Source organism: Micromys minutus, assembly GCF_963924665.1.
Source record: "Micromys minutus genome assembly, chromosome: 14".
NCBI classification, from domain to species: domain Eukaryota; kingdom Metazoa; phylum Chordata; class Mammalia; order Rodentia; family Muridae; genus Micromys; species Micromys minutus.
Window position 1 is genome coordinate 22,465,011 of NC_137983.1, and position 15,809 is coordinate 22,480,819.

The 15,809-nt window shown below is 40.4% G+C and overlaps 1 protein-coding gene across 8 annotated transcripts in view; it reads left to right on the forward strand.

Moving 5' to 3' along the window:
- The window catches only part of TENM3 (teneurin transmembrane protein 3), a gene marked incomplete at its 5' end in the record, with an annotated part of 418,659 nt that overhangs the window by 246,900 nt on the left and 155,950 nt on the right, over positions 1-15,809 (forward strand). For all 8 annotated transcript variants that reach the window (XM_080928307.1, XM_080928306.1, XM_080928309.1 and 5 more), the window contains one exon: positions 3,132-3,366. In XM_080928307.1, the coding sequence (XP_080784433.1) occupies positions 3,132-3,366 (235 nt within the window). The remainder of the gene's footprint in view (positions 1-3,131; positions 3,367-15,809) is intronic.

Here is a 15,809-nt window from a genome sequence, read left to right on the forward strand (position 1 = left end):
GAGTTGCAGTCTGCATTGTCCTTACGGAGATCTACCCACCTGACTTAGATTCTGAGTTAATGATCTCCAAGTCTAGACACTGCTGTTACTTTATGTCCAGTTTGAACCTTGGACCCTAAACGTTTCCCCTGGTTATCCAGTGGTTCTTTATGTACAGACTCTAAACAGGAATCTCTGTGTTCTCAGTAGGAGTCATTCTTACACTTGTCTCAGGCAAATATTTTGGTTTTGAAAAATATTCCAGGTCGTGGAACTGATGGTGTTTATCCTCTGTGTTGGAGGCTGGAATATTGACAGCCAGATTTTTATGCCACTTTAAAAAGGTAGAGAGCTGTGTAGCCCTAGATCTATCTTTATCTCCTCTACTTTTGTTCTCCTATTCTGTCATGTTTTCTAGCTGTGTTTAGCTTTATCTGGTTTTGATAAGATTTATTGACTTCGTTTCTCCAGCTGCGTCCCAATGCCTGAATCCTGGAAACTGCTGTGAATTCCCAGTCCGTGGTCACTGCTTCTGTCCATGACACATTGTAGAATCTAAACTTGGCTCCCACACTCAGAGCCTTCCATGGAAGTTTGTAGAGATCGGGGCCTTCAACAGCCGGACCCACTTACTTGGTAGATCTCTGGACTGTGTAACCAAGAGAAAAGCAGTTCCAACCCTGTTACTGTCATTACCGAAGTAGCTGAATGGGCCACAGGAAGTACTGGTGTTTTACATGATGCCCGGCCAAGTCTGTAGTAAATGCTGATAAAGAACAGGGCCCGGGAAAATTCTGGAACCTTAAATGAAAGTTTTTCCATGGTGCTTACGTTTTGATTTGTTTTAAACAGAATCCTGGACTGACATTCAAATGCACGTCAGGGACCTTAAATTTGTTTAGCGTTTGCTAGCAATGTTCCCATCTGTACATTTTCTTTCTCCATTTGTACAGTGAGTGAGTTCACTTGGCACTGACCCGGCACATCCCTGTTACACACGGCGTAGTCATGTGTTTGGGGAATGAATGCCTACCTGTAAGAGTTGATGGTTGAGTCGGTTTTAGTGAATCCTTAGCGTTGTCCTGAGATCATATGTTACAGGGACGTATCGTGACTCCTCACAAAGGGGTTAGTTCTGATACTCCAATTCTCAGATGCCTCTGTTTCCCTCCGACACGAAAGTAGCTTCTGCTATGAAACTTGCGTGAAGGGCAATACAGTTCTTGGATGGTACTGAGCTAAAAGACATGGAGTCGGCTGGCCCCTCCTGCCACCTAGTTGAACTCTTGTCACCTTTGCCTTTGAAGTAGTTCTGCCCGCCCCTCTCTGTTTCCCTTGGTACCCTCCCACCTGCGGCTTGTCTTGTCATACTCTGAACAGCTTTCCAAAGGTGCCTCACTGCTCGCCGTGGCGAATCTCATCTTGTGCTGGGGAAGACAGCCCTAATTAATTACACAAGGCCTGAATAATGACTCTTGCGTGGGGTTTCAACCGTTGAAGCTTTGTGTTGTGAGCGAGCTTCAGCGCGGTACCATTTTAGCCCTGCTAGTCCTTCGGAGGTTCATCACACGTGAGGCAAGACTGAGACCTTCATTTGTCCTTTCCACAAGGCGTTGAGTCAGGGAAGATTTTGTTCAGGTTTCTGGGGTGGGAAGCTTCTTAGCTTGTACAAGGGATTCTGCTCTGGTCTTACATATTCATGTGTTGGCTACGCTTTTCATTTCGAGAGTAAGAGGCTGTTGGTCGTTAAGATACATGATAGGGACTATTAGACACCGTTAGGAAAACATAATAACCCCTCATGTTATATGCTGTAGGAGGGACTATTTTTATTGCTCATCAGCCGAAGAGGTTTGATGAGACAGTCATCCTACTATACATGGAGAATTCATTTCATGCAACCGGAATTACAGTGTGTAACCGTATTATTTACCTTTCTAATCTCGGCTGGACTTCACGGTCTGAGAGATAGTCGTTCTCTTTCCTTTTCTCCTTTTATATAAGCCTTTATATTAATAGCGCGACTTAATAAGACACTTTAAAATGATGTCGCATTTTGAGCTATATTTAATTAAAAAAAAAATAGCCATCTTGTGGGTGTTTGACATTAAATGGAGGGATCACCTTTCTGGTACAACACTGTATTTGTCAATTCAGCATGTCCAAAGCGAAGTCATGCAAAGTAGTCTTAGAGGATACAGTGACTTGTGATATTTAACAGATAATGTACTACAGGTTCTTTGGAGAATTTCCCCATAGTTACATTGCAGTATTCTGCTCATACTTTGAAATCATTGAGTTCCTTATGATTCTGGTCTGGAACAAAATATTTGTGCCAACTGACCTAATGGCAGGAGTCACTCCGGTCACCTATGACTTGGCTCCAAAAAAACTGTGGTTCCACTGCAGACTGGGAAATTGGAAAATCTGTTCTGTGTGTTCTAATGGATGTAACGGTCATTAAGTATATGAGTCTTCTGACGTTGTAATCAGATGTGATTCAGTCTGTTAAGTATCCACGAAACAACATCTGCTTCACAGAGTGACCTTCTGCTACAGAATGCTTAGCATCCATTAGTGGATCATAGCACCGAGCCGCCTTGTTTGAGATGCACTAAACTAGAGCAGTCTACTGCTGTTTAGCAACTAGCTTGTAATAATTTATTGCTGTTAAATAAAGCTTAAAAAAACTCCATTAAATAATTACAGGGATTATATGCATTTTCGAAAACCTCTGTGTTCTACCAAAATCACCCATTTAATTTCAGGCTCGGTTTGTTTAAAAAAAAAAAAAGAGCTGAAATCTAAAGGCACATTAGGGGAGCTGTCAGTTGATGTTTTCTGTAGGTGTTAATAAAGCCAGATGAAAAAAAAACTGAAACAAATTAAAACCAAAAGCAATTTTGCCATCTGTTGTATATTAATTAGAACTTTGCGTATCAAGGGTAAACTTGGTCTTTGAGAATGTCACCGAACAATCCCTTAATAGAATAATATGCAAATGTGTTAGGTTGTAGGTTTCTCCACAGTTTTTAATTCTAATTTATCTGTAGCAGCTCTGCAAGAGAAGCGGTTGTGCGTGCGCGCACACACACACACACATACACACGGAAATGTATAATGAGTTTCCCTTTGTTTCTCCTCTTCTGCAGAGCAACCTGCAAACAACCAAGGGAAACCTACGCTGCAGCCCCTGCCGCCCTCCCACAAGCAGCATCCTGCACAGCATCCGTCGGTCACGTCGCTCAACAGAAACTCCCTGACCAATAGAAGGAACCAGAGTCCGGCCCCGCCGGCTGCCTTGCCCGCCGAGCTGCAAACCACACCCGAGTCCGTCCAGCTGCAGGACAGCTGGGTCCTTGGCAGTAATGTACCACTGGAAAGCAGGTAATACCTCCACTCGAAACCCAAGCATCATTTGATCATGGAGACCACTCGGTGCACACAGGAAGGGTATATATGCTGTTCCGATTGTCAACTGGGCACATTTTGATGCCTCCAAAATTCAAAAACTAACTGGTCCATCCAGCGCTTTTCTCACTAAGAGAAATGTATCCTAATTTGATTCTCCCAAGTGTTTTGCCCTTTTTAAGACCAGTTCCAGATTGTTGGAAATTTTTTAGATGCTGAATCAGCGAACTTTTTTTTTTTTGATCTTTCCACACATTTTTGTTCCTTTGTAAAAGGTGAGACCGTCACCTCAGAGGACAATTCTCAAGTGCTATTTAACCCCCCCCCCCCGCACCCTTACTGATGATTGGGCAGGTAGGGGATGGGAGGAGTTAAAACAATGGCTGTCCATCTGTCCTGTGCACCTTGACTCAGTGATCATGTGGACAGCTGACTGGTTCTGGACTTCTTCTGTGTGGATGTTACCCATGGTTCCTAAACTTACAGTGCACCCTCACTAAGTACAACACTTCAGAATAAGTCAGATGGTCTCGTGTGCAAACGATATCTTCACTGTCATACAGTGGGAGGGGAAGCAGGCTCACTCTTTAAACTTTATTCCTGCGTTATTTTCAAAGATACTCAAAATAAAGGTCTGTGGGACCCTTGAAGAAATGCCCTTTTCCCAAGCTCCAGAGCCCACGACCAAAGAGCTTCTGGGTAAAGACGTCATATACTCCTTTTTAGTTCTATCAGGAAATTCTTCCCTTACAGGAGACAGAATCTGTACCCCGAAAAATTCTATTATCTGGATGTAATCACACAAGTGGTTATCTGGAACCCTATCCCCCCCAAAAAACCCCATTTAGATGCATTTCTTGATCATGTCTTTTCAGTCTCCTGGACCCATCTCTAACATACTGACTGTGTGTGGTTCAGAGAGGTTCTGAAATCAGGACTCCCAGCACAGCCCAGGTCACGGTGGCTGTCTGCTTATCTGAAAATATAACTTGATGAAAATTATCATAAGCAAATCCAGTTTGTGATTAAATTACTCAGAGGAAATGCACGATCACCATATAAAAGCTCAAAAAATAGTGAACTCTGGACCCAGAGAGTGCCCTCTGCCCCCGGTGCCAAACACGGAGCCCATGGCTAACTTGAGCATGTAAATGCGTTTCTAATCATAGAAGCCATCCCCGGATGTCACCGTTATCTTTTTGCCATCGGTTGTGTGATCTGTACCAATTCTGCCCCAAGGATGAGCTAGCAGAAGGTTCTCACTGTTAGTTGTAAACAATAAAAATCATCCTCTCTTTTCTCTTACTGTCGACCTTAACAAGGTTACAAGGAACTCTTAGTTTTTATCTGCACCACCAGCTAAGAGTAGTTGAGTTTTATTGTTTATTTTGTATTTCTCTTCTGGGAGAAATTAGGAAAAGAAATAGAAAGAAAACTAGGGAAACTGAAGCGTTCTCTTCTAAGACAAAAAAAATGTATATGGATTTTTTTTTCCTCCCAAGGTTATTAGCACAGACCTGAATTTACCTGGCGTAATTAATTAGTACCCACTGAGCAAGTAATCAGCACTGATTCACTATTGTCATTTTGTAAATTTTATTAGGAAAAAAAGTAATTTTCCAGTTGAGTCATCAAATTGAATATGGATAATTGCATTGTAGTTGACAATAATTGTCTTGACAAAGATTTATGAAATATGTTGAGTTAAATCATCAGAAACGTGTTTAATTTTAGTAATGTCGTGTAACACAGAAGATTCACAAACTGTCCATGAGAGACACAGTATCCCTTGATGTCCTATGTTATGGTGATGAGACTTAAAATAGGTTTGAGAAAAATAAGGTACACCCTTGATATCCCTCGCCATGGAATCATTTTAAGTGAGTGGAGTTTCAGAAGCAAAATAGCTGGTTAGAAGACAATCTACCCTATGCATGTATAAAATCATTCCCAAGGGAAGCAGCTGCCAAGGGTTCTTTCCCCACGTTGGTGCCATTAATGAGTCATCAATGGGATGACATGGTTTCATGAATGGATATGGGGGGTGCTAATATTATCTCACTAATAAGTGGAAAGACTAATGCATTTAACAGCTGTGTGTCGTGTTAACAAGCCCTAACCTGGAGTGTAGCTTTGTTGTTCTCATTAACCGAGGTTCACCCCTCAGGGTGTGCTAATAAAAAGAAATGATATTTCAACTTGCAGGCACTCTGTGAATAACCTTAAGCGTGCGAAGTGGAAGTCACACACTGCACCGAGGCAGTACTACTGTGGGTTCTTTAATAGTCTCACTTGGTTGGAACTCTCGAGGTGAAGAAGTAGTCTTATTTATCACTGATTTTTTTTGTCTTTTTTAGTTAAGGTTCCCTATTGTGTGTGGTTCTCAAACTCCGTTTCGGCTTTATTAATAACCTCATCCAGAATTGCTTCTGCCTTCAGCTCTCCTTAGATCTAGTGTGTCATTTTATGCCTGGCCCTTACATAGCTTCTACACACACACACACACACACACACACACACACACACACACGTTTACCAATAATGTTTTCTAGCATTTAAAAGTTATAAGCTATAAAGTATAAAAGTCAGTTATGGATATAGATTTTTCTTCTCTGAAGACATTGACAATATTTAGTAAAATTTAACTGAAATAATCCATGGAAAAGCTCAGTAATTTGTACATTTACAGTTTATATGAGTTAGCACAGAAGGAGGAAAGGACTTCCTGCCCTGTCTTATGGTTCAATATAGCTTTAATTTTGATTTATTAGAAAGTGTTTTTTTTTCACCAGGCAGTTTCTTGCTTCCTCAAAAATATGTATTTTCTTTCTCTGATGAATTTATTATTCGCTGTTTCTGGAGACAATGGATACCATCTCCCACACTGCTTCTCTCCATGGTAGCTAGCTTTGCTCCTTTTGCAACCTCCAGTGAGACTCAGATGTGCTAGATGCACACTGAGATCCGAATTAGCTTTAGAAGTCCAAAATTGCTGTAATCTGTACCAGTTGGGCCCCACACACAGTACGGAGCGGAGACCCTCACGGTGCCTTCCCTTTAAGTTCAGCTGCTTGTACTTGGGAGCATTAACTTTTAAGGATGCTGATAGCCCACGGCCAGTCTATTGTTCTTCGTGGTGCACTTCTGCTGCTTCTGTGCGTACTGATAGCTGCTACAAGAATACACAGAAGTCAAGGAAACGCTCAGATTTCCTCTAGACCAGCAATAGCATCCCAAGGTCCAGTGCTGGGGCTCATTGGCCATTCTTGACCCTCAGTGATTATAAAGTCAATTGCCTTCAAGCCCCTAGTTTCTATCTATGAATTAAGTAGCTTAGTAGTTACCTGTTCGATATTAACAAAATAGTTCATTTGTAACCACTTAATAAATGATTTATTAAAGTCTCGCTTTATTGTGATGTCTGTTTTGGCATTGGTAGTTCATTAGTTATCTTCCTGTAGCTTTTTGTCTAGCAGTTCAGTACTGGTTGGCTCATTATTAATGCATGAGATTGCATATTAAATTACCTCTTTATTAGTGCATTTGTAATTTGACAATTGAAAGCCCTGGGCTTCTTTAATGTCAGGCCGATGGCTATGCATCTTTAAGAAACAGAATACTTAGGTAGAAGTATTGTTTACCCACTTTATTATGATCTCTGCTCTTTTCTCTACATGTTTAAATGGTTCTAAGGAAAAGCAAAACCATCATGCAAACACCAGGTTTGATTCAACCATGCCTGAGAAAACCTATGGGCAGTCTCTCACACATCGTGACCTTACGATGCCAAGAGAAGTGTCCACCTGAACAGAGTGAGAGAGAAGGAAGTGCTTGTCATTAGCGAGGCAGTGAGGGGTGGACCCCTCTGTGGTCACAGCTATTGGCGCAAGTAAAATATGCCTGGGCAGGTAGCCCATTAACTTAAATTGACTGGCTGAGGCCTCTCTCTTGTTGAAGGAAGCTTGGGGATAGCCTGGGACTCCTGTGGAGAAAGAGAATGTCACACTTTACAGAGGAGGTGTAAGAGACAGGCCGAAGTTATTGAACACACATTTTACAATCAGACCTGGTCCTAGGCTGAGGAAATCTTAACCAGAAAGGGTTTCATTATTGCTTTCTTCAAAGCTTTGCTAAGATGATGACGTACTTAATAAAAGTGAGTTGCATCCCAGAGCAGTACACCGTAGTCTTCCACAGTGCCTTAGAGTGTTTCTTAAAGGATCTGTCAAGAAGAGGGATAGGCGGGCAGTTGTGTGAGAGAGAAAATGATGCACTTGAGATGCACCTCGGAAGAGTTTGCTGGCACTCCTTTAGCATCTTTCCAGCTGCCACCTAAACCCCTTTGTCTCCATGAAAGGAGGTGACACAGCTAATTTAGTGGCTTGCCTCCATGTTGACCACGCACTTCACCCAGAGAAGGACACTTCTCCGACATAAACCTCTGCTGTTGATAAGTTGATACTTTGATACTTGTCTTACCTGGGATATTCATGTCTCACTATGAGGTAGGGAAAGCATAAAATTAAACCATGATTAATTTTAGCAGAATAAACTCTCTGGCTTCTTCCCTTGTCATTGCTCAAGATAAAAAAAAAATGTGGATTTGTTTTAGACAGGAACCCCAAGTGTCTTAATTTTGTACTTCAGAAAGTAATCTTCCGACAGTATTGAAAGACAGGTATTCACGTGCTGGAAACATGCAGTTGACTAAACAGTACATGTTTGGAGTGAAACAGTGAAAAGTTAGAACACAGTTGTGAGATTGATTTAGCATGTGAGAAGCTCTTGGTGTGCTTTTGCCTGATGAAGCTACTCTACAACCAAGTGGTATTGTTGTTCATATTAGCTGGAGTGAACCAGTTTTGTTTTATTGTTGTTTGGTTGGGTGTTGTTGTTGTTTTCTTTTTAGTGATATATTAAGATACAAAGAAAATATACATTATCTTTATATTTTACATTTTAAAAATATACATTTTAATAAAATGTATGTACATATAGAAAGATAGATACTTATATGCTTACGAGCATTTATTATGGTCTTAATATATTTTTGGAGTAATTTCCACACAGTGTAGTATTATATATTCAGATAATATTTGATTCTTGATAACTCGTAACTTTTACAAAATATTCATATATATTAACTAGCTTTCATATAATTGAGGAAAACATATTCTTAGTAACTTCTAACACATTTCTAGTGACTTCTGTGAGCATGATCCAAGCCAAAGATCATCGAAGCCCTTTTCTGGGTCCTAGCTGGTGACTGGGACTGATATGTGCCCCGTTCTGAATATGACGTTGTCTTCAAATGCTTCTTCCTTAGCAGCAGCCCCATGAGCTTTCCTGTATTCAGCCTTTCACCTTCCCAACATTGTAGAATTCCACCTCTGTCCTCTTCACGTGAAACTAGCATCCGTGTGTGCATTGAGGTATTTTGCACAGAAGAATATTTTACCATTCACTGTTGCTATGTGCTGACCTTATACAGAACCTTTTCCTATAGTTCACATTTCTCCAACTTTACCACGGTGTTTCCCCCAGAATATCATCCTCTGGTTTTGTTACCACCCAGCAGCTACCCTGTCATGTATATCTGTGTGTCCGTCCTGCTCTCCTATGGTTTGCTTTTTGCCTCAGTGTCTTTCTCCTCTAAATCCAAGCCCAAGCAGGAGCCTGCTTTCTGCAACACCATTCTGAGAACCCTTTCTTCTTGGCCCATAGTACAAAATTCTTGGTCATGCCCTTAACTGGCGAAGCCTAATTGATTCCATTTGATAACCTTCTGATTCGGATGTGAACCTCGTTTTGAGGCTGTATCATCTCGGCTCAGATGAGAACCACTTAAAGTGATAGGACTCAAAAAGCTCCTGTCTCGGCCACATCCTGAGTAATGTATCATTGCCACTTTCTGGTTGTGGTGTGTGGAGCAAAGCTTTGGCTTTGAGACAGATCTGGGTTAGCATCTCGACATCCGATGAACTACATCACCTCTGCCTCAATGTGGTTTATCTCTTTTTTCCCCATCAACTAATGTTGATCATGCTTCATAGACTTTATAAAGTTTCACTGAAATGTCCCATGGAATGTTTGTGACCCTTGCATTTCTTTGCTTTCCTTAGGTCCCCCATGTGTTTAAAACAACTGATTAAGTATTTTCAAAGGCAAACGGCCACCACCAAGGCACGAAAAGATAAAGTCCTGCCCATGCAAAGATCGTGCTGACAATTTTTTGAACAATTAAACAGTAGCCAATAAAGTCTCAGCTGAACTGGAGTGACTTCATAGATAAGGTCGTTTTCAAACATGGGTTTTTATTTTACAGAAAGGCAACAACAGTAATATGAGGAGACCATTACTTGAGCTATGTGGCCACAGTAGATCAGGAAATAAAGCCTAGATTTTGCATTCATTCATTTACTCATGCATTCATTCTGCAACATTATTTTCATTTTTATCATCATCCGTAAGGTTTTCACAGTGAAACATTGAAAAATGGTTTGTTACTGAAGACCTATAGATATCGTGACTGCTCTGTGTGTATGTTGTGTATACATCCATAAGTACAGATAGGTGTGCACATGCGTGCTCTTATACATGTGAAGAGGTCAAGTCAGGTGTGTTTTTCTGTCAGTGTCTTATGTTTTGAGGAAAAAAAAACAGGGTCTCCCATGAAGCTGAAGCCCACTGGTCAGTGAATCCTGTGTCTAGGTCCTCAGCACTGATACCACAGGCACACGCCACCATACCTGTCTTTGTTTTGGGTGGTGGGTATCCAAACTCAGGTCTCCCCATGTTTGTTCACCAAACAGCTTACTGACTGAGCTGCCTCCCCATCTTCTGGAATGCTTTTGAAATAAAAAGTGAGTCACATTTCAGAACAAATTTTAAACTGGGAAATGATCTTATAGATTATTTTGTCTTATCTTCTCTTGAACCCCATTGTGTTTTTGGAAAGTCCTGAGCTCTTTAGGAAATTTGAACAATGTTCCAGTAGTGGATCAAAACATGGTCTAGGCAACAGACTCATGTACTGGTTGGGAAGCACTTTAGTTATTCCTTCCGAATTGAAAGGTTTTAGGGGTAGATTGTTTTAGTTTGGTTCCGGGTATTGACCCAAAGTCCTTGGCTGGCATGTGCTCCCCAACTGAGCTGCATCCTGAGTGATCTTTGTCTTCTCTTTTTGGGACAGAGACCCATCAAGTCCCCCATGCTGGCTTTGAACTCACTCAGTACCAGCGCGTAAGCCTGAACTTGTGGTCTTTCTGCCCTAGCTTCCAAAATCGCTGGGATTGCGGGTCTGCACACAAGACCTGGCTAAGATGGTTCTAATAAAATTTTTGTTGTCTAATCATTCTTGAGCAGATAAGCATTCATCTAAAAATATGTTCTTGTCAGTTGTGGTAGTTCAAGTCTTTAATCACAATACTTGTGAGGCAGAATCTCCTTGCATTGAAGAGCACTGTGTTCTACATAGCAGGTTCTGAGCCATTCAAGACTGCATAGTAAGACCCTGTGTCCACAGCAAACAAAACCAGTCAGTCTCTCCCTCTCCTTCCCTTTTCCCTCTTCTCTCCCTCTCCCTCTTTCCCTCCCTCCCCCCTCTTTCTTTCACTCACTCACACTCGCTAGCGCCCACACACACACACACACACACAGATTGTCTTGGTTCATAATGAGGTGTTGTCAATATATCTTACATTCCAGAATTGCTCTTATTCTTCAAAAGCCTTACCTCTATAGCTGAAATCCTTCCTTCTGCTTTCTTTACAAATGCATTGAAAGAATTTTCCTGAGCAATTTTAAACATAGATAACTATTGGTAATTAAGTGAATTAGTAATAAATAAAGTCCTGTCCAAATAGCACACGGTATATTTTAAGATGTTCTTTTTTTACCTTCATTTGACCATACTTGCTGCATGCTAACTGCCCTCAGCGGATGTGATTGAGACACTAATCGGTAAGGTTATCTGTAACATAGATTCATGTTCGTGAAATCATGACGGTGCTATTAGAGCAGCTGAACTGTGAAACCAATACTGATCATTCGCTTGAGCCTTAGTAATAACAGTATGAAAATAACTTCTTTCCATTTCCAAAGTGCGGAACATCCTCACACCTGACCACAGCATACTTAACACCAATGAATGATTCCGAAGGTGTGCGGGTCGTGGGATAGTGCTAAACTTTTTATCTGTTTTATCCTTAGGGTTCTTTTTATCTGTTTGTTTGAGACTGTTTTGGTTGTTTGATTTTGTTTTTTATTTTTGTTTTTGCTTGAGACAGGGTTTCTTTATATAGCCCAGGCTTGCTCACCACTGACTGTTCTTCTGCCTCAGTCTCCCGAGTCCTGAGACTCTAGGTGGCAGCCTCCTTACCTGGGAAAGCCCCGTGTATTTTGTACAGCCATGACTATGGTTAAGTGTAATTGTAGGAACCTTGCTTGCATAGGCATATGAGAACTAAACTGGTGGAGGTGCTGAAACATTTCTAATGTTTTCCCCAGCTACCTTCCCATGAGTTATAATTATCCCTCATTGTTTGCAGAGTTTGCCCAACTTATCTTGCTGTGCTCACCATAAATATATGTTCATAGTCAGTATAACAGTTTAATATATATAATTTCTATGAAGGCAGTTGCTAATATTTTTATCTAAAATATCCAGAGCTTATTAGTTCAGACCATTTTTGGAGCACTTGCTAATAAGTCCTATTAATTCGGGTAGCAGGAAAGGAACTATCTTCCTTATAAGCTTTTCATTTAAGACATTTTCCTTCCTGGGATCACCTCCTAGGGTGAAAGATGTCCAACGATAATAACACGTCAGTTCAGAAGAGTAATAGATTTGAGGTTCCCCAGGTGCTCTCAGCATGTAACATACCACATCACAGCTAGAATCATGACATACTTGTTCTTTTCTTTTAATGTCAAAATAGAGAATTTACGTCCTCATATTGACTAATTCCTTGGGAGATGTTTGCTTTTCTTGTTTAAAATATTTTTATTTAAAGTTTGTAACAAAATTAGCTTCCTGTAATATTAAGACACAGCTTACGATCTAAATATTTCTACTTCACAATTTTGTAGTACATTACTAAACATAAAAGGTTTATGATTAAATTTTTTTACATTATGACCTTTATCTTAGCGGCAGAGTAATTTATTTTGAGCGAGCCCATTCTTAGAATATTCACATGGTTCTACTCTAGCATAAATCTGCATTCCCCTTTTAGAACCGTTCATTTTTAAAATAGTAAATGGTCAGGATTCAAACAGGGATCCGGAATTTCCATTGACCAACAACACAGGAAGCCATCTTTGTTGTTTCTGAGCTGTTTCATCTTTTCAGTTTATCCTCAAGACTGGTCCTTCAGTTCTGAGGTCTCATCTGCTAATTTGGAGTTTTAACTTGCGTCCCATGCTGCCCCTGGCGCAGCCCGCACTGCTGGTTGAGAAACTTGGTTGAAAACTAGTCTTCTGTGTACTCCTAACTCCCCTTAGTAGTTAAGAGCTTTGTGGTGCCTCCTGCTTACACCCCGGAAAGTGTTTTAAGAGAAATTCTAAAGGATCAAAGAGAAGACTTGAACAGTAATAGTAAGAATTCACTCTGGGTTTTTTTCCGTTTTCAATTACATTGGCATTCTCTTCCCTCTGAACTCTAGTGACAGAATTTTTTCGGTGCATTGGTTTGTAGATCAGAAGAGACCCCCCTGCTGTGACCTTTACCAGGATGTTGGAGCTCTACCTTGGTGGCCAGCCCTGGGAAGATGGCCTTGGTTGCCAAGTCTTTGTCCTCAGAGGTTTCAAAGAAGGAGAAAGGATAGGAAAAGCAGGGCTACAAAAAAAGAATATATTTCTATTCCCTTCTTTTCAAAATGGAAATTAAATTGGAAACAAGGACACTATGTTTAATTTTATGGATGCATACACCTCGGATTTAAAGTATTTGCATTAGAACTTTCCAGAAGAATCTTTGCTAGTAGTTAAAAACTAAGTAAATGTTTGTAGCACCCACAAATCGACAGAAAATTTTTGAGGGAAAAACACATTTAAAAATTTTCAAACAGAAAGGTTAATAAAAGAGAAATAGTATTACCTTCTCATGGAAAATTTATACATCTCAACTGAATAATTATGTGGCTTTCTCTGTGGCTCAGAAATCCTAATGGAAGAATGGACATCTAACTAAGGAAGGCTTTTGTGAATGAAGGGGCACCACTGATACATGTTGCAGAGATGTGTGGGGAGACACAGATACAAGAAAACAGAATGCATTGGGTGCCCCGTTAGGTTGAAAAGCGAGACATGATAGCATAGAGGATGTTTAAATATAGCAATAACATTAGGAACATAGCCAATTATGGCAGTGTTAAGAGAGGAATGCAAAGGTGAGCTAGAACAAAAACTTAAGGATATTGAAAGTTTAAAAAAATGAAGGAAAGAAAAAAAATACAAACTAAAATTACGACACAAAACAGTAAAGAATATTTAAGCTCACCCAGGTCTGATGAATTAGGTCTTGAATTCCATTTCTTCTAAATTAACTAGAGTACGTCATGGGACAATGGTTTTCTGTTGAGTTAACTTGCTCATGTTGTGTAGACTTGATAGTCATGTCAAAGATAAATTTAAGCTAAGACAACCCATTAATAGCTTGCTGTGCTGGTTCTTAGAGTGTGGTCCCTGAGTCCACATCAATCCTTGAACTTTTATCCACACCACTATCGGTACATGTTGTTTAGTTTGGTGGCCTAACCCTTACTACAGAAGTTCACAAGCTCGGCCCATACTCCTGACTTCAATTTATCTGACCACACTGTTTCCTTTGTGTCAAGGACAGAGAACTGTGGCATGCCTTTGCAGTGGTGGACAATTGTGGGCTTCTGGGCAGTATGTGCAAGCTGGCTCTTCAATCCTTTATTTCCTTCAGGGATTTCAGAGTTTTGGGACCAGCATCCTGAGGTGATAGATTTATTTCTAAATCCACTATTAAGCATTTGGGCATCAGAAGTAATTGTAGTGGGTGTCTCTGGATATGTGTAAAGAATACGCTGCTTAAAGGTAAGAAAAAACAAATGGCTTTAATTGAGAATGGATTGTTTCCTGGAGCTAGTGAGAAACTCAGTGAGCAATGTGCTTCCCACACATGTCTGAGGATCTGAGTTCCGTCCATCACGTCCCTGGGGAAATCTGGATGTGGGAGTGTTTGTATAGAGTCTTCATGTCAGAGGAGCTGAGAAAGTTGGATTGCTGGCCAGCCAGCCTAGCTTGGTACAGCTCTAAGTTCCAGAGAAAGATAGCCATCTCATAAAACAACGTGAATGACTCTAAGGCGTGGCACCATGGTTGACCTCTGCTTCTGAATGACTGTATATGCATGTATGTTCACACATGTGCACTTGTACACACATACACTCTTACACAAAACAAATGATTTTCCATAGGAACTTACATTCTTTAGTTTCTGTTTACTGATTCTCTGAGAATTTAGCATTTCTTCGTTATATAAGGCACTGGTTTTGTTTGTTCATTTTTTTTTATTGACAACTATTTTAGTCTGATACATATACCTTCTGCAGTAAACCTTAATAGAGACTTGAAGTCCACAAGTAATTAAATGAGTAACAGTATGTAAAACCAGAACAGCTTAGTAACAATGAGATGTTCTATATTTTAATCTACTTTACAAGTGTCATAAAATGAATCCCATGCAGCCTAGCCATTGTTTTGACATCAAGTGAGTTAAACTATTTTGAACCCAGTAGCTAATTTTAGCTTCCATACATTTCCAGGTAAATTTAATCCACTAGTATTGGATTCATTTGCCTTAGATCTGAAAAATGTCATTTTGGGAAAGGCGTTTGATGTTCAGGAAATCTTGTGAGACCTTTAATAAGCCTCTTAAATCCAGAGAATTATGTTTTGCCGGAAGGAAAAGGAGCGCACACCTTGAGTTTTTCTTACCTCTTAAGTGAAAACTTTGGGTATTGGAAAGATTTCACATCTGGCTAAATGCAGCCAGCCTCACTGGCATGTTGCTGAAATCGGGGCATCCGATGTGAAGAGATAGAAATCAATGTATATCCTGGGAGCTTCGTATAGATTCTCCTACAGTGGTCAATAAGAGCAGGACACTGAGACATTTTAGTTAAACAATTTGATGTAAATCACCTTCTTTGTCCAACAAAGACTCTAAGAGGAAGAAGAGATCGTCAAGGAACTGTGCAGTAGAGACATTCTCCCTGTAGTGTTTACAATGTGTATTGTATAGTAGATGTGCACTATACAATACTGTCCAATACGGTAAAGTATTTTTCCAGGTGTCTTTGTGTCCGTAATAAAACTTTCAAATATGCCTTAGGGATGGGAGCTGAACACCAACTGCCGACTCTTTATTCCGATCATCCCTGCTGTAT